General features: G+C 42.7%; 2 protein-coding genes and 1 long non-coding RNA gene across 32 annotated transcripts in view; 1 reads left to right on the forward strand and 2 right to left on the reverse strand.

The window, feature by feature from the left end:
• SHLD2 (shieldin complex subunit 2) overlaps nt 1-3314 on the forward strand; it is a 96556-nt gene extending 93242 nt beyond the window's left edge. For all 29 annotated transcript variants that reach the window (XM_063780819.1, XM_063780825.1, XM_063780821.1 and 26 more), the window contains one exon: nt 2332-3314. In XM_063780819.1, coding sequence (XP_063636889.1) covers nt 2332-2531 — 200 coding nt within the window. In that variant the 3' untranslated portion in view covers nt 2532-3314. The remainder of the gene's footprint in view (nt 1-2331) is intronic.
• On the reverse strand, nt 1631-4691 carry LOC134807068 (uncharacterized). The gene is made up of 2 exons (XR_010146646.1): nt 4528-4691; nt 1631-1872 (listed from the first exon to the last, which is right to left on the reverse strand). It is a non-coding gene; the product is annotated as an uncharacterized LOC134807068 (long non-coding RNA).
• Nucleotides 4692-22860: 18169 nt separating this feature from the next.
• Nucleotides 22861-27830, reverse strand: part of LOC104008227 (synaptotagmin-15-like) — a 78290-nt gene continuing 73320 nt past the window's right edge. For both annotated transcript variants that reach the window (XM_063780847.1, XM_063780848.1), the window contains one exon: nt 22861-26151. In XM_063780847.1, coding sequence (XP_063636917.1) covers nt 26009-26151 — 143 coding nt within the window. In that variant the 3' untranslated portion in view covers nt 22861-26008. The remainder of the gene's footprint in view (nt 26152-27830) is intronic.

Genomic DNA, 27830 nt, shown 5'->3' on the forward strand with positions numbered 1-27830 from the left:
TTGATTCTGGTCCAGCCCCAGTCTTATACAGGATGTTGCATATGGCGCTTTCTTGGTAGCCCTGTCCCTTATGTGGCATGGCAGCTGAGCTCTGTCTTGTGCCTTTAGTGGGTCTTGTGTGGTCCTGGCCCTGCCCCAGCAGTAGGGGACCACTAATGGTCTTGACCCAGGGTGGTTTTTCAGTCCTCCCCCAGGATGGAGGGTTTTTTTTCTTTTTTCTTTCCCCCATCTGTACTGGTTCCTCACCTGTACCCTGGGGCAACAGGATTTGGTGTCCCTCCTCCAGCAGTTGAAGGCTTTTGTTCCTTAAAGGGAAGGCCAGATGGTGTTTTGTGTTTTGTAGTTGGAAGCTTTCTCTGATGTCTTGCCCTGCCCCCAGTCTTATGAGCACCTGGTGGAGGTGAGACGTACTATGTGGAAGAGCCTGTGAGGATGCAGATGTTCCTTATGTTGCTGACACTGGCAGTTCATTGGCTTTTTGCAATTAATTAATAAAAATTAATCACATTCTTCTTTCCTGCCTGTATGGAGGACCTGTCTTCTTCCCAAGGCCTGCCCCAAGGGAACCTGTGCTCCTGTTCCATCTCCCTGGAGGCACCTGTCTCCTTATGTTTCAGTCTTTTTGGCTGTTTTACAACCTTGGTTCTCATGTGTATTCAAGAAAATGATGATTTTATATTTATTCAGTTTTTTCCAGTAACTGTTAGGGTAGGAGCCACTTTTTCCAGCTTTCTACATCTTAATTAGAAGCCTCTCTCCGTTTTTTCCCGCATTTTCTTTATTTCATTTTTATTCTTTTGGCTATTTTCATTCCTTTTCTTAATGTTACTTATATATTTTCAGTGTTATCTCTTTTTTTTTTTTTTGAGATGGAGTTTTGCTCTTGTTGCCTAGACTGGAGTGCTGTGGTGCGATCTCAGTTCACCATAACCTCTGCCTCCTGGATTCAAGCAAGTCTCCTGCCTCAGTTTCCCAAGTAGCTGGGATTACAGGCATGCGCCACCATGCCCGGCTAATTTTGTATTTTTAGTAGATATGGGGTTTCTCTATGTTAGTTAGGCTGGTCTTGAACTCCCAACCTCAGGTGATCTGCCTGCCTCGGTCTCCCAAAGTGCTGGGATTACAGGCGTGAGCTGCCGTGTCCGGCCTATCTCTTCTTTTTTGCATAATGTAAATTAGTCTTTATCTCTTAGAGAAGCATCATTCTCATATCACATATACTTCAGTGTTTTGTCCATTCTTGAGACAATTAAAGTTGTACTTCTTGGCATTAATTAGATTGTGATCATAAGTCAAAATGTCATTGGTTATAAAGTGGTCATCAGACCATGCAGACTATTACTAATATTGGTTATGTTTTAGTTTATTGCAGTGAAAATACAAAATTTAAAAGTTATTGTAGAGAATTATCATACCCCCCAAAATATGTCATTGGTCCTCCAGGACTCTGTAGTCCCCATCCAAGAAAGACTGTGATAATTGTCAAGGGGTTAGTACGGTCTGAGCATGGTCGATGGTGCTCTGTCATTCTGGTATTGAACAACCTGCCAAATGTCTTGATTACATGTCCTAAAAAAGTGAGGGGAAGAGTGTAGGACAAATGCAAAATAAAATAACACATTTAGCTATACTTTTAGTATTTTTTATTATTGAGATTCAATATTTAAGTGACCGATTCAAGATTCTTTTATATAAAAAATGAATATATGCATAAGTAACTGTGATAAGAACTGTGGATGGATAAGAGCACTCTTCTGATGTACTGCAGCATAACCAGAACTGCTGTCGGTCTGAACGGTGTGTTATCTGGGCCTGTTTCTTGTGTCAGGGGGATCACATGCCGTCACTCTGGAGTGCCTCAATAGCTTGTAACTAGAAAGAGAAGGTACAGAAAGAGTAGTTTACTTACCTGTTTATTTATTTAGAGACAGAGTCTTCCTCTGTTGCCCAGGCTGGAGTGCAGTGGCACAATCTCAGCTCATTGCAACCTCTACCTCCTGGGTTCAAGCAAATCTCCTGCCTCAGCTTCCCGAGTAGCTGGGATTACAGGCATGTGCCACCACTCCCGGCTAATTTTTGTATTTTTAGTAGAGACAGGGTTTTACTGTGTTGGCCAGGCATGTCTCGAACTCCTGACCTCAAGTAATCCGGCCACCTCCGTCTCCCAGAGTGCTGGGATTACAGGTGTGAGCCACCGCTACTGGCCGGGAGGAGAAATTTAAAATGGGTTTGAGACTTGAGGAACCAAAAGAAACAATGAAACCATTCAATGTGTGTGCTCCTGTCAAGCTAGCAGCGATCTTGAGAGCTCTGTGTTTTCGTCTTCTGCAGTTCCTTCCTCAGAGATCACCTATGGGATGGTCGTGGCAGACCTGTTCCACTCCTTGTTGGCAGTCAGCGCAGAACCTTGTGTATTGAAGATTCAGAGCCTTTTTGTGTTAGATGAAAACAGCTATCCGTTACAACAAGATTTCTCCCTCCTGGATTTTTATCCTGACATTGTAAAGCATGGAGCCAATGCCCGTCTCTGAGGCCAGAGGAAGAAATTGCAGGCATTTCAAGGAAGAAGTACTGAAATGATTTGTCTTTTGAAATAAATGAATGACAGGGCTTTTGCTTTGGATTTTTTATGAAATATATTTTACAAAGAGAATTGCACTAGATATATAAATTAAAACTTTTTTCTAAGAAAATCCTGTGAGGTTTAAAAAGATTGTTTTTGTCTTTTGGTTTCTTCCTTTCTTCTGGAGAAATGATCTACCAGTCAAGGCAATATGTAGCAGATCCCTGGGAATTAAAGGTTTGCCCATTTGTTCACTGTATTTAGTCCCTGCTACATTCCAGGCATTGTACTAAGTATGGGGAACCACAGAGAAGACATTCCCTCAGAAACTGCTGCAGTGCTTTCGCTTATCCCTACCTTAAAAACCGTCAATGTGAAATCATTTCCTTGATTATAACTGTAATGATAATGGATTAGTTTATATAAACCTGTTTAGACAAGTTCAAGACAAGCGTGTCTTTCTATAAAAAGTATTGAAAATGAAGGAAATGAGATCATGTTTCAATTTATTAAAGCAGGGAAGAGCGTTCTGTGGTTAGTTCGTGTCTAGGATTTGAGTGCCTTACTGAATGTGTTTACCAGCAAACATGTAGCAATCTGTTCTCTCATTGTGATTGTGGAAGAAGCTCATGTAAAATGATAGTCATTAATGAGGAAGTATGGCGTGGTACTTATTCTGTAAGTTCAGAGTATGCTGAGTGTTAATAGATTATCATATTGCCTGAAAATAAATTCATGATGACATGAACAAGCTTCTTTTACTCTGTGTATGTTTTTAAAAATTCCTTTGGTTCAGAGGTGGTGGTTGTTTTTTAACTTGGCTTCCCTAAGAATGAACCACAAGAGTTTTGTGATTCTTTCAAAAATAATATGCCAAAATGCCTTTGTGGGAGCACACACACACAAATGCATGTTTCTGTGGAGAAGGATCCATAGCTTTCAACAAATCCTCAGAGGGTTCTGTGACCAAGAAAGGTAAGAACAAGGCTTTAACTGATGAGTTTCTTTGTGGGGGAGGTAAGGGAATTAGAGCAAATGATTGCCAAAGTTTTGTCTAGCAACTAATAAGGTGGGTACAGAAAGAATTGACTCCATTTTGTATCTAGAGAGACTGGAATTCAAACAAAATCATTGGCTCCCTTCAATGATTCATTGAATGGGTGATGAAACTTGAGCCTGTAGTTGACGCCTTCTAATCTGTGCTCTCTCAACTATAACCACACTAGGCGGAGATTTGGAATTCTGATATAAAATCTGCCCAGTCAATATAGGCCAACCAAGAGAGCTGTTCGCTTAAGTGTGCCCTTCCCCACTTTGTCCTCAAGTGGAGACCTAATCCCTACATCAACCAGAACATAATCCCCAGGAACAGATGGCTCTTCACATCCTATTGGGAAGAAATCTTTAAACCATTTCAGGTGAGTCAACAGATCACACCAACATCTCTTCACAGTTGTTGGTATGTATTTCATTAATTAACACATATTTCCAGGAGCCTTTATTTAGGTTGGGAACTGTTTCCTCCAGTCCTGAGGAATCTGAGCTATCTACAGAAGTTATGAGCTATTTAAGTGGGATCAGGATCAGCCCATTGCTCCTGCTATGGTCTGAATGTGTCCTCCCAAAATTCTTACGTTGAAACCTCATCTCTGATGGCATTCAGAAGTGGGGCATCTGGGAGATGATTAGGTCATGAGGGCTCTGCCCTTGTGAATGGGATCAGTGCCCTTACGGAAGTGGCCCGAGGGAGCTTCTTTGTCCCCTTCTGCCACAAGATACAGCCAGAAGGTGTCATCTTTGAAGCAGAGAGCAAGCCCTCACTAGATTCTCAATTTTCTGGCACCTTGATCATCCCAGCCTTCAAACTGTAAAAAATAAGTTTCTGTTACTTATAAATTGCCCAGTCTGTTATTTTGTTATAGCACCCAGAACGGACTAAGACACCTTCTGTGTGTATTCTTTACCTGAGTTGACAAGTAAGTGTCTTTATTCTGTTATGTTTTCATAAAACTCAGTGGGGTAGCCAGAGTGTCATCCAGCAGTCCCATATCTGGCAGTCTTATGGTGGGCATTTCAGGGAGACCTCATTCTTCATCTTCTGATAGTTCAGCTTGCAGGGACAGCTCTCCTATTTTTAGAGAACCATTTTTATTTGTTAGTCACTTAGTTTCCCCAAAGGTATCCTTTTTCTAACAGCGTTAGAGGCATTCACCTTTCTCCCCACTAGTAAGGTCTGTGCTGTTTCATTTTACATCTTTTTTTTTTGGTTGGGGGAAAGGGGGCTGATCATCAAATGAGTTGACAACATTGGGTGCATGATCCACCCTGCAGACGTTCGCTGAATGTCTACCATGTGCTAGGCACTGGGAATGCAAAGACACAAATGTCTGCCTTCTGTAAGTTCACAGGCAAGCTGGTGAAGAAATATTTAAACAAAATTATATCAGCGCCAGGATTAAATCTGTGTGGAATACAGAGCCAAGGCAAAAGAGGTAACAGTAGGATGGGTTTGTTAGTCATGACTCTTGGTTGCAAGTGATAAAAACCCAACTCAGAGTAGCTTGAGCAAAAAAGGGGGACTTGATTGACTCACATAAATGAGGGTAGTACCAGCTTAAGGCACAGTTGAATCCATTGGCCTAAATTACCTGGTTACCCCAACTCCCTAATTTATCTTTCTTCCTTTCTTTTTTCTTTCTCTCTCCCTCTCTCTTTCTCTCTCTCTCTCTCTCTCTCTGTCTCTCTCATCAGAAGAGGTCTTTTACGCTGTTATTGCAAAAGCATAGATGTTTCTACAGAGTTTTGATAGGATAACATTTTCACAGTGATTATAAATTTACATCATCCCTAGAATTCTAAACTACTGGGATCTGAGGCCGTAAGGTGTTTAAGAGTATTCTGACATTACCTTAGATTCAGCAAAACTTGAATAGTTGATCATGCCTTTCTTAGAAGAAAATATCTGTAATTTCTCAGAACAATATAGAATGAGACAGAAAAACTAACCATCCCTATGTGTCTTATTTTAAGTGATATATTTGTATCCTGATGGGTTTCTAGGTGTTGGAACACAGGTCATGAATCATAGAACAATTAGAATAAAGTGTTCGTCTTTATCAGTAGCCTAATTCTGGTCCTTGATTTAATGTCAACAGGGGAGAAATGTGTGAGAGGGGATGAGGTTTGCCAATTAATTGTCATTATGTCTTTGGAGGTCTTGAACCTGATTTGTTATTAAGAAGTGAATTCTACCCACTTAAGGCATACATTCGCTAAAGGTGACCTCTCTGCTTCCACGTTGTTAAGAAATCGTGATTTTTTTCAAAACCATCATCAGCTTTACAGTTTTTGAGGAAAGATCTAGAAGCCTGTTAAAATGGAGTTACCAGGCAGGGTTCAGCCCAGGAAACCCAAGCCACTCTGGGTGTTCTAAACAGAGAGAGATTAATGTGGAATTCAGGTGTTTGCAAAGGTATTGGAAGGCTGGAGGAGCAGGCATCAGTCTGAGCTCCAGGAGGCTGCCACGTGAACGGTGGATTCATGAAAACATCACCATTGGCTGCAATCTTAGACTGAGGATGCAGCTGCTGCCATCCTGGCAACTGACTCTCAAGCACATGGAAGCTGGGAGTTAGTTGCTGCTGCCCAAAACTCAGTCCCCACAGCTACACTTGCCAGGAACAGTAGCTTCAGGAAGATAGCCTGGATTTCACTCATCTTCCACATTGCACATGTGTGTGTTTCATTGATGGAACATGATTCACACTGAGAGCTTTAGCTGCAAGAAAGTTTGGGAAATATGTCTTCTCTGAGGCTTTTGGTCTTTGCAGTTCAGGAGCAGTTAGGAGGTGGGACTGGTTGGTTGCAGAGTGAGCTGATTTACTGCACTTAGTCTAGCTTATTAAAGGATGAGCTTATTAACACCCCAGGTAATATCACAATACATAAGTGCTACCTAATTACTGTGTGGGTCTGTTACCAAGAATGTCTGAGTCAAGAAATTGAAGATTGTTTCCTTAAGATTCTGCATCCTAATGTAGAATCTTTCCTATTAGAGTATAAGTAAATTCTTTTGGTATGTTATTTAAGAATATTTGTGAATAGGCTTAATTAAACACCATGTTAAGAAATTATAAACTTAAGGCCAGGCACAGTGGCTCACGCCTATAATCCCAGCACTCTGGGAGGCTGAGGCGGGCAGATCACTTGAGGTCAGGAGTTCGAGACCAGCCTGGCCAACATGGTGAAACCTCATCTCTACTAAAAATACAAAAGTTAGCCAGGCGTGGTGGTGCACACCTGTAATCCCAGCTACTTAGGAGGCTGAGGCAGGAGAATTGCTTGAACCTGGGAGGTGGAGCTTGCAGTGACCTGAGATCACGCCAGTGCACTCTAGCCTGGGCGACAGAGTGAGACTCTGTTTAAAAAAAAAAAAAAAAATTAATAAACTTAAAAAAAAGAACGTTTTCCTTTAAACAAAAATGCATGTTCCTTGTTTTTTGTTTTGTTTTGTTTTGCCTTTTTTGAGAGACAGTCTTGCTCTGTCACCCAGGCTGGAGTACAGTGGCACAATTATGGCTCACTGTAGCCTCTACCTCCTGGGCGCAAGCAATCCTTCCACCTCAGCCTCCCTGGTAGCTGGAACTGTAAGTACAGACCACGACAACTGATTTTTTATTTTTTGTAGAGACAGGGTCTCCCTACGTTGCCCAGGCTGGTCTTGAGCTCCTGGGCTCAATCGACCCTCTTGCCTTGGCCTCCCAAAGTGCTAGGACTATAGGCATGAGCCACTGCACCAGGCCATTTCTTTTTTTTTTTAAACTTTGGAAAATATGGATGAACGAAGTGAGAAAAGTAACCCTTCTGTTATTCTACCAACCAAAGCTAATTGCTGCCAACATTTTAATAGATATTCCTTCAGTTGTTTTATGCATGTATGATTTTATACATGTGTCTACTTTAAAATATATAGTCTTTCAATGTTGCCCAGGCTGGACTCAAACTCCTGGGCTCAAGTGATCCATCACCTCAGCCTCCTGCATGTATCTACATCTTATTTTATTTTATTTTTAGAGACGCTCTGTTAACCAGGTTGGAGTGCAGTGGTGTGATCATGGCTCACTGCAGCCTCAACCTCCCTGGGCTCAAGTGATCCTCCTGCCTCAGCCTCCTATGAGTAGCTGGGACTACAGGCATATGCCTCCATACCTGGATACTTTTTGTATTTTTTGTAGAGACACGTTTTTGCCATGTTGCCCAGGCTGGTCTAAACTCCTGGCCTCAAGTGATCCCCTTTGCCTCAGCCTCCCAAAGTGCTGGGATTACAGGTGTAGACTACCACGTCTGGCCAACATTCTCATTGATAGTCTTTGCACACATCTTTCATTCCTTCTGGGAATTTATTCTAAGAAAATAGAATTTTGGGGTCAAAGTACTTGTATGTATGTATCTGTACCAGGAAAAAAGCAGAAATTCCAGTATCAACAGATAACGAGAGCCAAGCAAGGTGGTACATGCCTGTAGTCCCAGCTACTCAGGAGGCTGAGGCGGGAGGATTGTGTGGCATGAGCCCAGGAGTTAGAGGCTATAGTGAGCTATGATTGCACCACTGTACTCCAGCCTGGGCAATAGAACAAGACCCTGTCTCTGAAAAAACAAAACAGATAACCATTGTTACTATTTTGTTGAACATTTTCCAGATACCCTGATAGAAGACAGATCTGTGCATGCACATACACAATTTTACATAAATGGGACCATTCCATATAGGCCAATATCTAGTGTGTACTTTTTTTACTCCACAATTTGCCATATACGTCTTTCCAAATCAATCAACATAGATTAAATCATATCAACTACACAGGATTCCATCATCTGTGTGTGCTCTTGAATCCTACTTTTAAAATGTTCTCAGGTTATCCTGAAATATATTCCTATCAGAAGTTTTCCACACTCTCTCTAAACTGAATGGCATAAGTAAAAGACTAGTTGTTAGGTTTAAAAAAGGTTATCTGTTTTAATTGGAATTTTTTTTTTTGAGGTTTTCTTTTTCTTTTTTCTTTTTCTTTTTTTTTGAGACACAGTTTCACTCTGTCACCCAGGCTGGAGTGCAGTGGTACGATCTTGGCTCACTGCAACATCTGCCTCCTGGGTTTAAGCGATTCTCCTGCCTCAGCCTCCTGAGTAGCTGGGATTACAGGTGCGCACCACCATGCCCAGCTAGTTTTTGTATTTTTAGTAGAGACAGGATTTTGCCATGTTGGCCAGGCTAGTCTTGAACTTCTGGCCTCAAGTGATCTGCCTGCCTCAGCCTCCCAAAGTACTGAGACTACAGGTGTGAACCACTGCGCCCAGCCTTAATTGAATTTTTTTTTGCTAAAGTGATTGTACATTTGTTTCATATGCTTATCAGTCATTTGCAGTTTGCTTTTTCATATTTTACCTTAGACCATTTTTATTTGGGAGAAGCCTTTTATTAAATTTGTATGTTCTCCTTATAAAGTTAGTAATTTTTAACATGTGTTGCAGACATTTTTCCCAAGCTTGTTATATATGTTTTGACATGCAGAAATCATAAATATTTACGTGGATCAACCCATCAATCTTTTTCTTTATTGTTTCTAGATATTATGACATGCCTAGATAGCTTCTTTTCTACTATATTATACACATTTTCTTCAAAAAATTTTTTGAAACATTTATGATTGTTATATTTGTATTTAAATCTTTAATTATCTAAAATTTAGTGCATGGTATGAATGGATCTGATTCATTTTCCTAAAATGGTCAGCTGGTTGTCCCAACACTATTGATTTCTTTCTTTCCCATCAGTGACGTAGATGTGATCTTTATTATAATATGAAATTATTATTCCTGCTAGCATTACCTGTGGACTTTCTAGTCTGTTTCATTGTTCTATATTTATTGCTGAGCCAGAACCATACAGTTAGAATTATTATAACTTTACATCTGATAGGAAAAGTACCCCCATATTTTTCATTAAAATTGTTTTTCTCAGACATCTTTGCCCATCTGTTCTTTTTTATTCCCCATTAAGAGTATATGTTGCAGTGTTTTTTAGTATATTCAGAGTGTGTGACCATCAGCACACTCAATTTTGGAACTTTCATCACCCCCAAAAGAATCATCCATAGTTACATTAACTATACAACCCCACAGCTCTTCCTTAAGAGGAGCTAACAGTCGCTCCTCCATACGCACCCTCTTTCCCCCAACCCTAGGTAACCACTCTTCTACTTAGTGGCTGTATAGATTTCACTATTCTGACATTTCACATGAATGGAATCATACAATATGTGGTCCTTTGTAACTGATTTCTTTCACTCGGTATAGTGTTTTCAAGGTTCACACATGTAGCATGTATCACTACTTCATTGCTTTTATTGCCAAATAATATTCCATTGTATGGATATACCACATTTTATGTATCTATTCATCAGTTGATGGACAACTGAGTTTTTCCTACTTTTTGGCTATTTTTAATTATACTATCATGAACATTTGTGTGCAAGTCTTTGTGTGGATGTATATTTTCATTTCTCTTGGGTATGTACCCAGGAGTGGAATTGCTGGGTTGTATGGTTTAACCATTTGAGGAACTGCCAAACTTTTCTAATGCAGGTGCACTATTTTACATTCTCATGAGAATGCACTGGAGTTCTGATTTCTCCACATCCTCACCAGCACTTTTTATTATTATCTGACTTTTTGGTTATAGCCATACTAGTAGGCATGCCATCTGTTCTTGAGATAAGTTTAGAATCATTTTTATCCCATTGATATTTTTAATGAGATTGCTTTGAATTTATGGATCATCTGGACATGTTTTCAGTGGTTAAGGCTTACTATTTAAGAAAAGCATGCTTTTTCAATTAATAAAGTATTCTTTAATGTTCCTTAGCTTTAGCTTTATTTAGCAGTCCACATTTAAAGGGTATTAACTATGGAAAAAAAATTTTTTTTTGATACAGGGTCTCACTCTGTTGCCCAGGCTGGAGTGCAGTGGTATGATCTCAGCTCACTGCAGCCTCTGCCTCTCAGGCTCAAGCTATCCTCCCACCCCAGCCTCCTTGGTAACTGGGGCTACAGGCATGTGCCACCACACCTGGATAATTTTTGTATTTTTTGTAGAGATGGAGTTTTGCCATGTTGCCCAGGCTGGTCTGGAACTCCTGGGCTCAAGCAATCCACCTGTCTCAGCCTCCTAAAGTGCTTGGATTACAGGTATGAGCCATCAGCCAGTTTTTTGTTTTTTTAAATCATTGATTTCAACTATGCTCTGTTGAATCCCTTTTCCATCCCCTCATGTCTCACATGCCTCACATAACTTCCCAGGCATTGTGTTTTAGAAAGTCTGGTATTGTTTAAATTCCAACCTCATTTTGCTCTTCTCCAGAGCATGTCCAGCTAGTCACTAAAGGGACTTGGAATGGGGAGGAGATAGGTGCACTCTTCCTTTCCTTTGACTCCAGCTGTTGGAGCTGGAGGGAGGGCGTGAACTGTCACCGAGGTGAATTCTCCCCATTCCTTCCCAGCTTCCTGAGGCCTAGCTCCTCCAGTGAGCTGGGGAGGGAGAAAAGAAGGAAAGGGGACAGTGGTACTTACCAGGCAGCTACCACTGTGGTCCTCTCCTTTGATGGACTCTGCTTTTCTAGCCAGTACTTAACTGCTGATGCCTTCTGTGCAGCAGGCGTTGAGTACTCCTCTTTCTGGGGGTCCATGTGAGAGTTCTTTCAGAGCTCACTCTTCTATGTACTCTATGTACTCACTCTATCATATGTACACAGTTGTTTTCATGGGAGATGCAGCTCTGTCTGGTCTTTCCTGCCCCCTCCACTCTCTCCAACTGTACCTCCTTTCTCCATCTTGCAATCACTCTCTCATTCACTTCACTCGTGCTCAGACAGGCATGGAGAGCAGGTCAGCAAATTCTTCACACTATCAGACTTTAGACAAGCTAAGGAATTGTCCTTCTCTGCATACTGTATATAGCACAGTTTGATTTATGTAACATCCTAATCATACTGTCTGGAAGAATCTTACCAAAATGATATCATTATTCCCCTACATGGGGAATTAGGGCTTGATTTTACCTTCTTTTCTTCATTATAATTATTTTTACTTGATCAAATTACTAGGAAATATTCCCTCACTTCTAAAGAATTCAATTTCCCTGTGTTAGAAAGATCAGTCCCAGTGTGGTGGCTCACTCCCGTAATCCCTGTACCTTGGGAGCCTGAGACGGGAGGATTGCTTGAGGCCAGGAATTGGAGACCAGCCTGGACAACATAGCAAGATCTTGTCTCTAATAAACACTAAAAAAAAAAAAAAAAAAAAAAAATTAGCCAGGCATGGTGACACACTACTCAGGAGGCTGAGGCAGGAAGATCACTTGAGCCCCGAAGTTTGAGGCTGCAGTGAGCTATGATCTGCCACTACACTCCAGCCTGGATGACAAAGCGAGACCCTGTCTCTAAAAAAATAAAAACAACAACAAACATACATAAATAAAAAGATCACATCCAAATAATAGAAAAAGATGATATGGTTTTGGTCCCCAAAACTGACATCACGTAGGAGATATTGGAACTTTGTGGGTGGGAGCCAAGCCCATGCTGGTGCCCCTTCTCTAGGTCACGTCTATACTGCTTGTTTGGATTCCTTGGCAAAAACTGATTATGCAAAGACAGTAGGATGCCTGACTCAAATTGGGTCAATCAGATCCTTTTTCTTGGAATTTAAAAAAAAATTGCATGAAAACGTATAGTTAAATGCACAGGTCTTAAGTGTACAATTTAGAGTTTTGACAAATATATACATTCATGTAACTGAACCCCAAACAAGATATGGAGCATTTCTAGAATTTTCGTTCATCTCCACTTCCAGTCAGTCTCCATCCATGATGGCCAACCACTATTCTGATTTCTATCACTATACACTAGTTTGATCTGTGTTTGGACTTCATGTAAATGAAATCATACAGTATATATTCCTTTGTAACTGGCTTTTTTTAACCTAAGAATGTTTTTCAGGCTTATCCATATTTTTATGTGAATCAGCAGTTTATTCTTTTTTATTGTTCAGTAATATATCAATGTGTGAATACATTATCCATTCGCCTGTTGAAGGTCATTTGAGTTCTTTCCAGTTTCGAACTATTATGAATAAAGCTGCTAACAACATTTTTAAAACAAGTCTTGTTGTGGACATAAGTTTTTGTTGGGGCAGGGATTTAAATAGCTCGGACTGAGATTGTCAGTTTATTGGATAGGTATATATTTAACTTGAGAAGAATCTGCCAAACAGTGCTCCAAAGTTGTGCAATTTTACACTCTCCGCAGCCAAAACGGAGGCTTCCAGTTGTTGTACATCCTTGCCAACATTTGAGATGTCAGTCATTTTCACTGTAGCCATTCTAGAGGCAGTAAAGTGGAACCTCCTGGTTTTGGTTTCTCTTTCACTGATGACTAATGATGCACAACTTTTCATGTGCTCATTGGCCATTTGTATACCTTCATTTGTGAAGTGTCTCTCAAGTCATCTGCACATTTATCTTATTGGGTTGTTTGTCTTTTTACTGATCAGACATATGTATTCTAGATAAAAGTCATATATCTATTATTGATATTTCAAAGCATTTTGTTCAGCAGTAGAAATGCTGGCTATATGATTTGAGAATAAAAATACGTATGTAATTGTAACAGGAAGTCTTAAATAAATTAAAATGTCACTATTTTGAATAACTAGAATATATATTAAGAAAAATAATCCCAGGAAATAAAAAATATGCTAGTAATATATTAATTACACATAACAGATTTACAAAATTATATTACCATATAACAGTAACACATAATTCTAAATAAAAATAATCATGCTCACAGATAAAACCAAAAACTTTAAGAGCTTAATTTATTGAAAGGAAATGATTTAAATATCATGAGGGAAATAAAAGGAGACAAGAATTAGTGGAACACTCTACTGTGCTCCTGCTGTTTGGGAAGATGTACTATACAGAGTTAATTCAACAATAAACAAAGTCCCTGAGGGATGGCCTATACGAGTTGACAAGTTGATTTAAAAATTAATTGAGGGAATTAAACAGAAATGTAAATATTCCAATAACCATCGAATTATACATTTTAAATGGATGAATCATATATGTGAATTATATCTCAATAAAACGATTATAAAAAAAGAGTAAACAGGGAATTTTTTTTTTTTTTTTTTTTTTTTGAGATAGAGTTTTGCTCTTGTTACCCAGGCTGGAGTGCAATGGCACGATCTTGGCTCACCGCAACCTCCACCTCTCAGGTTCAAGCAATTCTTCTGCCTCAGCCTCCCGAGTAGCTGGGATTACAGGCATGCGCCTCCATGCCTGGCTAATTTTGTATTTTTAATAGAGATGGGGTTTCTCCATGTTGGCCAGACTGGTCTCAGACTCCCAGGCTTAGGTGAGCCTCCCGCCTCGCTCTCCCAAAGTGCTGGGATTACAGGCGTGAGCCACTGCGCCTGGCCTAACAGGGAAATATTTTTCAAGTTAAAGCAAAAAAACAAGGTAAGCCAAGTAAAACTGTATAAAAATATATGATTTTGGTGTTTACAGTGCATTGGGTAAAAAATCTTACTCAGAAACAGTATGTAAAATATTTCATTTTTAGAAAACCATACATTAAATCAATGGAGAGTGGCCAAAAAATTTTAACACTGTTTATCTCAAGGAGCTACAACTATAGTAAATATTTTCCTTAATAATGAAATGTGGAAACATTTCTGAGAACAGAAATAAGACGAAGATGTCCATTATCATCACTTGTATTCAATACTTTCCTGGTATTCCTAACAAGAGTAATAAGGCAAAAAAGTTGAAATAAAAATACTAAGATTGGACCTAAGATACAAAACTATGTATGTATATTAACAACTCAAAAGAATCCAGAGACAAGTTATTAGAATTAGTGAGTTTAGCATGACTGAATAAATGGTCAAAATAGGAAAACCAATTTTATTTCTGTATACCAGCAAGAGTTAGAAAATAAAACATTTTAAAACAATACCATTTATGGTAGCATAAAAATTCAAATGTCTGGGGAAAAATTTAATGAAAGATGTCCATGACACTTTAAATATTATTTAGAGAAATGAGAGAAGAGGTAAATAAACAGAAGTACATACCATGTGAACTGATTAGATGACCCAGTATTTTAAAGATGTCAATTCTCCCCTGAATTGACTTATAAACTCAATGCAACCCCGGGCGCAGTGGCTCACGCCTGTAATCCCAGCACTTTGGGAGGCTGAGGCGGGCAGATCACGAGGTCAGGAGATCGAGACCATCCTGGTTAACAAGGTGAAACCCCGTCTCTACTAAAAAAAAAAAAAATACAAAAAATTAGCCGGGCGTGGTGGCGGGCGCCTGTAGTCCCAGCTACTCGGGAGGCTGAGGCAGGAGAATGGCGTGAACCTGGGAGGCGGAGCTTGCAGTGAGCCAAGATCAGGCCACTGCACTGCAGCCTGGGCGACAGAGCAAGACTCCGTCTCAAAAAAAAAAAAAAAAGAAAAAAAAAAAAAAAAAAAAAGAAAAGGAAAAAGAAAAAAATCTCAATGCAATCCCAATCAAAATCACAACAGGCTTCATATATATTGTGTGTGTGTGTGTGTGTGTGTGTGTGTGTGTGAGAGAGAGAGAGAGAAGTTGCATGGTTAGGTGGTAAAAGCAGTGTTTGCCATAAAAATCAGGTCGTTGGTTATTCTGGTTATTTTGGTGGGGAGGGAGAGGTAGTGTTTGGAAGGGGACACAAGGGAAGGTTTGGGGACGCATGGTATACCCGTTGTCAATGTATGGCCTCGCACCTCCAAATCCATCCTTTAATACCTGCTCTGCGATCACAGCCAGAATCCCCTTCCGCGGCTCCCCTCGCGGCGGGGAGGATGCTGAACAGTAGAGGGCGCTGGAGACACGCTGCGGGAGGCTGGCGCTTGGGTCCGGCTGCGGGCCACAGGCCGCGGATCGCGCTCTGCCAGCGCCCCACGCCCGCAAGCGTGGCCCCTCCGCCACCTCGCGGCCCGGCCTGACCTGTTAATCACGTCCCCACGGCTCTCCTAGCGGGGACACCGCCGTCTGCAGGCTCCGTCCCCACAGTGCCCAGACCCCGGGAAGTTTGTCAGTCAGCACCCTGATGCCAGCCGATTCTCAAAAAGCCAGGAGGATCCAAGCAGATCATTTGCCAGACGGTACTGCAGCAATGGAAATGAACAGATAATTCACACAGAAAGAAGGATGGTAGGGAGAGACGTGCGGGGGGTAGGGAGGGCGGAAGGAAGGTCTAGGGGGAGGAGCGGAGGGGGAAGGGAGGAAGGAAGGCAGGAATGGAATGAAAGGAGAAGGGAGGAAGGACTCGTTGAATGCACAGCCTCCCCGGTGCTGCAGCGGCAGGAGCGGCTCTCACAGGCATGGGGCCCCCAGCAGACCCTACCAGGCTGCGGGAATGTTGCGGCCCTGCAGGGCGTCTCTGTCTTTTTTGAGGTGTCTCTGGTAATGTGATAATGATAGTATTTTTAGACATTTGGAATGTGATTTAAATTCTAGCTCCACCACCTTCTAGCTGTGGGACCCTGACAAGCAGCACATCCTCCCGGATCCTCCCTTCTCTCTTGTCCACACGTGGGGAAGGCTCCTGGGCGGGGGGTGGGGTTGGTGGGGGTGGGAGGGGGGAAGGTGGGGGGCTTTGCAGATTTACCAAGCTGATGTACAAAGACCTACTACAGCTGTAAGGGCTAGCTCCTTTCTCCCACTCTGGCAGTCACTCCACTTTGAGAAACATACCTCTTGAAATAAAGCTACAAGTGGAGAGGGGCAGGTGATTTGGGCAAACAATTCCATACTAAATATTAGGACAAAACATCCTAGGCAAATATCACAATCCGGAGTCATAGTGGCATACTAAATTCAACCAAGAAATATACCCATGATGTTGAAAGAGCCAGGCTTATGGAATGTAAACAGCAAACTATTTTATTCTTGTTTTCTATTTACCAATTCAAACTTGCTCTGCAGGTCACTCCTCCCTGCCCCTGGGATAAAATCTAGGGCATGTTCTGTGACTTTCTGGATCACAAAATTCACATGATTTTTGGATCATTCTCAGTTAACCAAAAATTTGCCCTGTAACTTCTAGCTATAAAAATAGGCTCTGTTCAGCATTTAAAATGTCCAATCCCATGTAGGAGTCTAAACTTTCGATTTCATTTTAAGTTTAAGCTTCCTCTTGATTCCTCCCCCAAGCCTGGCCCAGGCTTGCATTTGGCTCCGGGCATTGGGCGGGTAGCAGTGTTTCCTCTCCATTTTTCACTTTCACTCTTCCTTCCCCAACTAGCTTGCAGGGATTTCTGATCACCTAGTAGAGTCTAGAGGCGTAAGGGAAGGAGGTCACCAAGGGGCAGGCCAGGCTTTATGTGAATAGTGCTGTTGTGAGCCAAGTACTTGAGTACTTCGAGGTCCTTCTACTGCAGACATCTTCCCTATGGTTCCTGTGACCCAGGTTTGTCTCAGAGTGGGGTTAGCACACGGTACCATCTCCATCCCCTTTAAAAGTATTTATTACATTTTTCTGGAAATGGAAGTCTGGAAATTATATTTCCCTGATAGTCTTATGAGCAGGATTCCAGGTTGATTCTGCCAAATGTGAGGCACTCAGGTGAGACTAGAAAGCAGAAAGATGGTTTAAAAAATCATCATTTTCTTCCTTTGACTCTGCACTTACGACAGCAGGATGCTCGAGACTCTTGCAGTAATTTGGGCAAAGATTTCCACAGTGCAAAATAGAAAAAACATAACTGGCAAATAGCTGTACAAATTACAGTCCATTTTCATCATGGAATGTCAGTTTGGCAACAATGGCATCGAGGCCCCAAAGCAGCTCTGCAGTAGGGGGGTTCCTCCTTGGTGACTGGAGGGGCACAGCCAAGCACAGGCTCCTGAAGATCCCAGCTCCAGGAAACATCAGCATGGTTCATTACATTGTCCACCTGAATTCTTCACCCCTCCCTGTGGCTGTGTCCATTGCCCTGTAGTGTTGCAGTTCTCCTCAGGAAAAAGGTATCATTTACTTCTCTGACCCTTGATTTGGAGCTTGGCTATGTGACGTGCTTTGGCCAATGGGATATTGGATGACGCAACATAAGGAGAGACACAGATATGCATCTGCACAATGCAGCTTGCCTTTTTATGCTTCTCCCTTCACCATGAAAAGAGCTTTCCCTGGGGGTAGCAGCTGTCCCTGCAGCCTGTGTTCAGAATGCACAAATGTGAGGAGCCAAGCCCAGCCAGCTTGAAAGTGAGTTGCCAGGCCCGGCGCAGTGGCTCACACCTGTAATCCCAGCACTTTGGGGGGGCCAAGACAGGCAGATTACCTGAGGTCCGGAGTTCGAGACGAGCCTGACCAACATGGAGAAACCCCGTCTCTACTAAAAAATACAAAATTAGGCCTGGCGCAGTGGCTCACGCCTGTAATCTCAGCACTTTGGGAGGCCGAGGCAGGCGGATTATCTGAGGTCGGGAGTTCGAGACCAGCCTGGCCAACATGGAGAAACGCCGTTTCTACTAAAAATACAAAAGTAGCTGGGCGTGGTGGCACATGCCTGTAATCCCAGCTACTTGGGAGGCTGAGGCAGGAGAATCGCTTGAACCCGGGAGGCAGAGGTTGCGGTGAGCCGAGATCATGCCATTGCACTCCAGCCTGGGCAACAAGAGCAAAACTCCGTTGAAAGAAAGAAAGGAAAGAAAGGAAGGAAGGCAGACAAAATTAGCTGGGCGTGGTAGCGCATGCCTGTAATCCCAGCTACTCAGGAGACTGAGGCAGGAGAATCACTTGAACCTGGGAGGCGGAGGTTGCAGTGAGCTGAGATGGCGCCATTGCACTCCAGCCTGGGCAACAAGAGTGAAACTCTAAAAAAAAAAAAAAAGTGAGTTGCCTACCCTAGCTCAGACCACCTCCAGCCAACCCACAGATGTGTTAGAAATGAGTGCTTATTTAAGTATGGCATTGACATGTTGTGATTAGTTGTTATGCACCATTATAGCAAAAAAATTGCACACCGATAAAAGTAACTGTTCCCTCGTTGGCTTCACCAGCTTTCCCAAGAATTGTTTAATCCCATTCCCTGTATAAAATCACTCTTTGCTGAGAATCCTTTTTCTGAGAAAAGAATTCTGAGAATTTTTTTTCTGCTTGAGGCAGACCAACACTCATTCCAAGAACAACTGGAAAGGCTGAATAAAACACAGAAAACTTTTTTAAAAAGTTTTTTGAAAGCTTCCCAGTTAACAAACATTTGAAGGGCCATAATCTCAAAAGAAGAAAAACACAAGGAGGCAAGCTGGCCCTCTGTGAACTACTTTTCCTTTCAGGAAACGTGCTGATTTTAGCTAAGAGGCCGAGCATTTGGGCAGACGGCCATAGCTAAGAGGCAGCAAAGGCAGCAGAGTCTTCAGCTGGAGAGACAAGAAATGGAGACTGAGGTTGTCAAGGCAGCTGGAACTGAAGGGGCCGAGATATCATGTAGAAGGGAGACACAGAAAAGGAACACTTTCCCCTTGAGGCATCTGCTGAGTTAAGCTATGCAGAAAGGCTATGAAAGGCAGCAGGTTTTGGCAGTGTCATATTAATGAGATAAAAGTTGGAGTTCAGGACCCACCAAGGAAAAGAAGGCTAATAATCACATCAGACGCTCAGCTGGAATCCTTGGAGGACCACACTCTAGATAGACGGGCAAACCAGAGATGGAGATGAAGCCTTGCAAAAACTGCAACATAGACTCTAGTCAGTTCAGTACCATTGGATTAAGGTAAAATCTTCCCACTCTGTCTATCAGATGACATGGTAAACCCTCCCTTGAGACAGACATTGTTTTCAGATAATGTTTCCTGGAGCCACTAAAATTTATTATAATGGTTAGCATTCAACAATAAGTGATCAAACACACCACAAAACAGGAAGGAGGGGAAAACAGACACAACAAAATGGAGCCACTAATGACCCAGATATTGGTGTTATCAGACACAGACTTGATGGGTGGAATAGAGACTTACATCAAAGAACTGGAATCTATAAGAAAGAATGAAATGGAAATTTAAAACTTAAAAATACAATAATTGGAATTAAGTACTTAGCATATGGGTTAACTACAATTAGATTTAGCCGAAGGAACATTCTTTGAACTGTAATATAGGACAGAATAAAAACTCTAAGCTGAAGAACAGAGACAAAGAGTATGGAAAATACAGCAAAGAACATAAGATACTTGTGGGAAGTGGTGAACAGGCCTAATACATACGTAACTGGAGTCTTAGAAGAAGGGAGGAAGATGGGGCAGAAGGAACAGTTAAATAAATATAGGCTGAGAACTTTCCAAAACTGATAAAGCTTTATGATCCCCAAGCAGGATAAATAAAAACAAAACTGCATCCAGGCACACTATACTTTATTATTATTATTTTTTGAGACGGAGTTTTTCTTTGTCACCCAGGCTGGAGTACGGTGGTGTGCAATCTCAGCTCACTGCAACCTCCGCCTCCCCAAGGTCAAGCGATTCTCCTGCCTCAGTCTCCCGAATAGCTGGGATTACAGGCACGCACCACCATGCCTGGCTAATTTTTGGATTTTTTAGTGGAGACGGGGTTTCACCATGTTGGCCAGGTTGGTCTCGAATTCCTGACCTCAGGTGATCCACTGGCCTTGGCCTCCCAAAGTGCTGGGATTATAGGCGTGAGCCACCGCACCCGGCCCAGGCACACTATACTTAAACTGCTGCAAATGAAAGACAAGGAAAAAACATTAAAAGCAGCTAGAGGCAGGGAGGAGGGACACATTTCTTCTTTTCTTTTTTCTTTTCCCCTCCCTCCCTCTCTCCTCCTTCCTGCCTCCCTCCTGTCGTTTTCTTTTGTAGAGTGGGGGATCTTGCTCTGTTGCCTGGGCTGGTTTTGAACTCCTGGGCTCAAGGGTGCTGGGATGACAGGCATGAGCCAGCGCACGTTACTGACACATTACTCTCAAAGGAGAAACAATAGCACTGAAAATCACTTGTCAACAGAAATGATGGAAGTGAGAAGATAATGGAGTGCCATTCTGAAGTTCCTCAAAGAAAAAAGTGTCAACCTGTAATCCTATATTCACAAAATATACTTAAAAATGAATTTGAAATAGATGTTTCTATTCAAAAACTGAGAAAGGCTGGGTGAGGTGGCCTGTAATCCCAGTCCTTTGGGAGGTCAAAGCAGGCAGATTGTTTGAGTTCTGGAGTTTGAGACCAGCCTGAGCAACATGGTGAAATCCCTTCTCTACAAAAAATACAAAACAATTAGCCAGGTATGGTGGTGCCTGCCTGTAGTCCCGCTACTCGGGAGGCTGAGGTGGGAGGACTGCTTGAACCTAGGAGGTTGAGGCTACAGTGAACCATGATCATGCCACTGCACTCCAGCCTGGGCGACAGAGTGAGACCCTGTCTCAAAAACAAGCAAACAAAAAAACACAAAAAAAACTGAGAAAATTTGCTGCCAGCAGATGTGCATACACAAAAAATACTAAAGGGAATTCTTCAGGTAGAAGAAAACTGATCTATGATAGAATCACAGAAATGCAGGAAATAATAAAAAAAACAGAGTGAATATGTGGGTGAATACAAATGAATATTGACTGCACATAGCAATAATAATAATGTCTCGTTAGGTGTAAAATATATGTGAAATTAAAATGAGTAATAATAATATACATGCAAGAGTAGAATGGAGGTAAATAGAGATTGAGTATTGTGAGATCATAGCATTGTCTGGGAAACAATAAAAAGTAAAATTTGTATTAGATTATAATAATGTACAGAAGTTGTAATCTGTGGAGGAAACCACTAAAGAAATTATAAAAGAATGTGTAAGTAGAACCAATGGTAGGGGGGGAAATGGAATTAAAAAAATAATCAGAAAGCAACAGAAAAGAAAAAAATAAAAACAAAAATGGGTAAGACAAATGGAAACAAATAGTAAGATGGTATTTATGAACACAACTATATCAGTAATTACAATAAATGTAAATTCACGAAATACACAAAAGACAAAAATTGACAGACTTGATTAAAACAACTCTATTCAAGAGACATGACATCATTATAAGAACACTGAAAATTCAAAAATAAGGGGGAAAGTGAAAAAAATACCACTGTGAGTGGTAGAGAAAGCCATTTCACATAATAAAGGGTTCACTCTACCAGAAAACGTCAATTTTAAATGGGTATGAACCTAATAACACAATCTCTAAATGCATAAAACAAAAATTAACAAAACTCAAAGGAGAAATAAACAAATTCATAATAATAGTGGCGGGCTTTAGCCTCTCTCAGTAATTTATAGAAAAACAGACAAAAATATCAGTAAAGATGTAGATAATTTGACCAACCTGATTAACAAACTTGACCCAGTTGAAATACACATAACACCTGCACACAACTGCAGAATGCACATTCTTTCAAGTGCAAGAACATTATGATAAGAATATTATAGGAAAGTCTGTCATAAACATAGCTTATATAAAAATATAACAGCAAATTAATCTAAATTTTATTTATTTATTTGCTTATTTTATTTTTTTGTTTATACTTATGTCATAAACATAGTTTATATAAAAATATAACAGCAAATTAATCTAAATTTTATTTATTTATTTATTTACTTATTTTATTTTTGGAGACAGAGTCTCGCTTTGTTATCCAGGCTGTAGTGCAGTGGCGTGAACATGACTCACTTCAGCCTTAACCTCCTGGGCTCACGCAATACTCCTGCCCCAGCCCTCCAAGTAGCTGGGACAACAGGCATGTGACACCATACCTGGCTAATTTTTGTGGTTTTTGTAGAGACCGAGTTTCACCACGATGGTCTCAAATTCCTGAGCTTAGACAATCTACCTGCCTTGGCCTTCCAAAGTGCTGGGATAATAGATGTGAGCCACTGAGCTTAAATCTAAATTTTATTTTATTTTATTTTATGGCCATGCTCCCTCTAATAAATCTAAATTTTAAATAAATAAGTCCAAGTATTATTGTGTTTATGTGTATAAACCTGCACACACACAAACACGTACACACCCTGCTGGTTTCTATTACAAGAATGTTAAGTTTGGTTTGACATTCAACAGTCAATTAGTATAAGTCATCACATCCAAAGAATAAAGGAGAAAAATAAAATTATTTCAAAAGGTGCAGAATAAGTATTTGAGAGAAATTTAACCTCATTTGTAATTAAAAAAAACTTTTTAATAGCTTGAGAATATATGTTAATGAGTACATTAAAAATCCTATAACAACCATCAAACTTCATGGTGAATATTGACAACTCTCCACATGCCACACCCACCACCCCTGAGATTGAGGATGAGACAAGAATACCCACTATCACTACTTATAGTCAGCATTCTGCTGGAGGTCCTAGCCACTGCAATTTGTATACCAATTTTATATCTTGCAACCTTGCTGAACTTATTAGCTCTAGTAGTTTTTTTGTGTGTGGATTCCTTAGGATTTTCCATAGACAAGATTATGTCATGTGCAGATACAGTTTTACTTCTTTCTTTATGATCTGGATCACTTTTATTTCTTTATCTTGTCCAATTGCTCAGCCACTGCAGTTTGGCAAGAGCTAAATAAGGCATAAAGATTAAGAAAGGAAGAAATAAAACTGTCATTCACAGAGGACATGATTATACAAAAATAATCTGCAAATTATTATAATTTAAATGAATGTCACAAGGCCACTCACTGGATAACAAGGTTAACATAGTTTTGTAGCAACAGAATCTGTATATACTAGCCATAAACAAATATAAAACGTCTAAGAATAAATCTATTGAAGGATGTGCAAGAACACTTTACTGAAAACCACAAAAATAGTTCTGAGAAACATACAAAAGACTTAAAGTGAAGAGATATACCATGTTAATGAATAAGAAAATTGAATATTTTAATGATGTCAAATGGCCCCCAAATTGTTCTACATAATCAATTAAATCCAATCAAATTCTAGCACTTTATTTTGTGGAAATTGACTAGCTGATTCTAAAGTGTTTTATGGAAATGTAAAGGGCTTCTTTCTTCTGGAGTTGCCTTGTGGACAGGATTTGAGACAACCCAGGCCAGGTCTCTCTGGTCCATGGGAAGCATGCGTATGCTTTTTGCCCTATGTCTGTAGAGAACAGCCCAAACAACAACCTCCTCCCCATCAGAGAGCCAGCTAGTCTCTTGCCATTTAGATTTTTCAGGGATGAGTCAGAGATACCAGTCTACTCTGTCCTGCAGAAAAGGATACTTATCAACTTTTCCAAGTGGCCCTAGAAAAGTCACTGCTAGTCAGAAATCTCACTTTGGAATGTGGGGGTGGCTGGCATCTATCTGGATGTCAGATGAAACAGAAACAGTTCCACTGTAGTAGCCTGCTCTATAAACACACAGAGAACCCCTATTACATGTGAGCTATGAAGCTATTAGAAACTACAGCTTTGTGGACTACTTTGAAAATGTGCAAGTGGGCCGGGCGTGGTGGCTCACGCCTGTAATCCCAGCACTTTGGGAGGCCGAGGCGGGTAGATCATGAGGTCAGGAGATCGAGACCATCCTGGCTAACACAGTGAAACCCCGTCTCTACTTGAAAATACAAAAAATTAGCAGGGCATGGTGGCAGGCACCTGTAGTCCCAGCTACTCCGGAGGCTGAGGCAGGACAATGGCGTAAGTAAACCCGGGAGGCGGAGCTTGCAGTAAGCCTAGATCGTGCCACCGCACTCCAGCCTGGGCGACAGAGCGAGACTCCGTCTCAAAAAACAAACAAACAAACAAACAAACAAACAAACAAAATGTGCAAGTGAAATAAGTGACAAAAAGCAAACACAAGATATTCTGTCCATACGAAACACTGCGAGGCGACACTTGTATTTGTAGATTGACAGAAATTGCAGGTGGAGTTAAAGAGGTACAAACTCAGTATAACATTCATTGCCTCTTTTGCTAAAGTTGTTTCACTGCATAAGAAAAAGATACTGGTCGGGCCGGGTGCGGTGACTCATGCCTGTAATCCCAGCACTTTGGGAGGCTGAGGCAGGTGGATCACCTGAGGCCAGGAATTTGAGACCAGCCTAGCCAACATGGTAAAATTCCGTCTCTACTAAAAATAAAAAAAATTAGCCAGGCATGGTGGCGGGCGCCAGTAATCCCAGCTACTTGGGAGGCTGAGGCAGGAGAATCGCTTGAACCTGGGAAGTGGAGGGTGCAGTGAGCCGAGATCACGCCATTGCACTCCAGCCTGGGTGACAAGAGGGAAACTCTGTCTCAAAAAAATAAAATAAAGAAAAAGAAAAAGAAGGAAAAAAGAGAAAGAGATAGTGGTTCCATGTGCTGTTCTAGTTACGCAAAACAACGTGTTGACGTGCAGGCTGCACGATGCCAGGTGCAAATACACACTACCTGTTACAGTAACTGTGACAAGCACAAGGGCTGCTCACTAGCTTGAGTGCAACTTCTGGGGACTTGATGGCAGTGATTTGTGGGTACTTCCTTCTTTACAAATTTTACATCAATACTGCAACACAGCAATCTCAGCCCTGTGGGCTATACCATAGCCACATGCTTTCACCATTTCCTGCTCAAAGGGAGAGCCCAGGAACTGAATGCTCTTAATCAGGGAGAGCACAGAAACAGCAGCAGAACAGCTGGAGAACCAGGGCTGTGTGGTTTTGGACTGTGAGGAGGGTGGGCCATGGGCAGACTTGACACAATGTGGGAGGGCATTTGGCACAGCCCCGTGGAGGACCTAATGCTCAGGGAGGCCTTCACCCAGCACAGTGAGCCATGCCGACACTTGGTGCCTGAGTGCGCTGGTCACAGCGCCCTCCCTGTGATTTTCCCCATAGCAGTGTGTTTTCTCTGCCAGGCAGAAGGCAGAGAAACCCTGGCTGAAAAAGCAGTGAGGGTCATCGACTGCATGAACACATCATCAGCTTTCCCAGATGGAGGCACCCAAGTTTACCCTGCAGGTCCATTCAGCAGGTAGAGCTGGGTCATCACTAAACAGGATCTTTCTTCTGAGCACCTGAGATTCTGGTCCAAATCAGGGCTGTGAGGACCAGGAGCCGGGATTCCGAGCCCAGGCAGCCCCGCAGGTAAGGAGGAGGGAGTGTGTCGGAAGGCTGTATGGCCAGAGCCGCTGACCGGGCCAGGACTTCTTTGTCCCCTCTTCTCTCCTGCATATCAGCACTCACGTCCTCCTGGCTCGGGCTGGCCTGGCAGCTCGGGGAGCTGTTGGATGAAACGTCCATGCGTGTGGCTGTGGCTGTCACGTGCAACTGCGAGGATGGTCGGCTCCCAAAGCAGAACCACGGTGCTGGGTGAAGGGTCAGGGCTCCGTGGTGCGGCAGAGCGCATGCCAGCGCTTCACCAGCTCCTTGGGCTTGCTGAGCATCTCGTCCCAGTGCTCCAGCTCTCTGCCGCAGGTGTACATGTAGGGGCCCACCACCACTCGGCCCAGCTGCTGGCTCTCTGCAGGGGAGGGAGAGCACCGGTGTGCTCCTGAGCACAGAAGCCATGTCCCCAGTGACCTCCTTTCCTCCCTCCTCCTCCCCAGGAGGAAGTAGCAACTCCCCTCCTCTCTGAGTGGGAGCTGACGGCCCCCAAAGGGGCCCTGCCTTTGCTCCACAGCTGGAAGGGCTGCTTCTCCCACTGGGAGATTGGGAGGAAAGAGAGCCCTGAAAGACTGTCTCCTTGAGGGCCACCAGCTCTGACCCACACCCTTCTGTGGGGCCGTATTAAGTCTACCTTATGCCAAAGAGCTGAGGGAGGAAAGGGCCCCTCTAGAAAGAAGGCCTCGGCCATCCGAGAGTACATTCAGCAGTAACGTTCACTGGCCACCGTGGAGAAGGGTCTTAAGTCCAGGCCATGTGGCCAGCCACGGCCTGATGGCTCTGTTTCCCCAGAATGTCAGTGGGTGCTGGGGTGTGGGGCAGCGTGGGAGAGCTGGCTGACAGAACTCGCCCAGAACCCCAAAGGCTCATCTAGAGGGCACGAGGAAGGTCAGAGCACCAGGTCCCTGGGCTGGTGGCAGCCCTGGTCCCTCCCACTCTCTCAGGTGATTTGCTCCAGGAGAGGGCAGCAGAGGCCATTGCTTAATCTCTTTCTTTTTCTTTTCTTTTCTTTTTTTTTTTGACAGAGTCTCGCTCTGTGGACAGGCTGGAGTGCAGTTGCACGATCTTGGCTCACTGCAACCTCTGCCTCCCGGGTTCAAGCGATTCTCCTGCTTCAGCCTCCCGAGTAGTTGGGACTACAGGCGTGCACCACCACGCCTAGCTAACTTTTGTATTTTTAGTACAGACGGAATTTTACTACGTTGGCCAGGATGGTCTTGATCTCTTGACCTCGCGATCCACCCCTCTCGGTCTCCCAAAGTGCTAGGATTATAGGCATGAGCCACTGCACCCAGCCAACCTCTTTTTTTTTTTTTTTGAGATGAAGTCTCGCTCTGTTGCCCAGGCTGGAATGCAGTGGTGCATCTCGGCTCACTGCAAGCTCCGCCTCCCAGGCTCATGCCATTCTCCTGCCTCAGCCTCCCAAGTAGCTGGGACTACAGGTGCCAGCCACCACACCCAGCTACTTTTTTGTATTTTTAGTAGAGACGTGGTTTCACCGTGTTAGCCAGGATGGTCTCGATCTCCTGACCTCGTGATCTGCCTACCTCGGCCTCCCAAAGTGCTGGGATTACAGGTGTGAGCCACCATGCCTGGCCCTTTTTTTTTTTTTTTGACAGATTCAGCAGCCTCGCCTCCTGGGTTCAGGAGATCCTCCCGCCTCAACCTCCCAAGTAGCTGGGATTACAGGGGTGTGCCACCACGCCCAGCTAATTATTGTATTTTTAGTAGAGATGGGCGTTTCACCATGTTGGCCAGGCTGGTCTTGAACTCCTGAGCTCAAGTGATCCGCCCACCTTGGCCTCCCAAGGTGCTGGGATTACAGATGTGAGCCAGCATGCCCGGCTGCTTAACCTGTTTCTAGGGTGCCACAGACAGAGCTCAACTGGACTAAAGCTGGGCATGAAACCCAGGCCTTGGGCAAGTATTTCAGCCTTTCTGAGCACTAGTTTCCTTAACCAGGGAGGGAGCTCGTACAGCTCCTTCTGAGGTCAGGACAGGAGGCACTCACTCTGCCTGAACACTCGGCAGCCCCTC

This window comes from Pan troglodytes, chromosome 8, assembly GCF_028858775.2.
Source record: "Pan troglodytes isolate AG18354 chromosome 8, NHGRI_mPanTro3-v2.0_pri, whole genome shotgun sequence".
Classification (NCBI taxonomy): Eukaryota; Metazoa; Chordata; class Mammalia; order Primates; family Hominidae; genus Pan; species Pan troglodytes.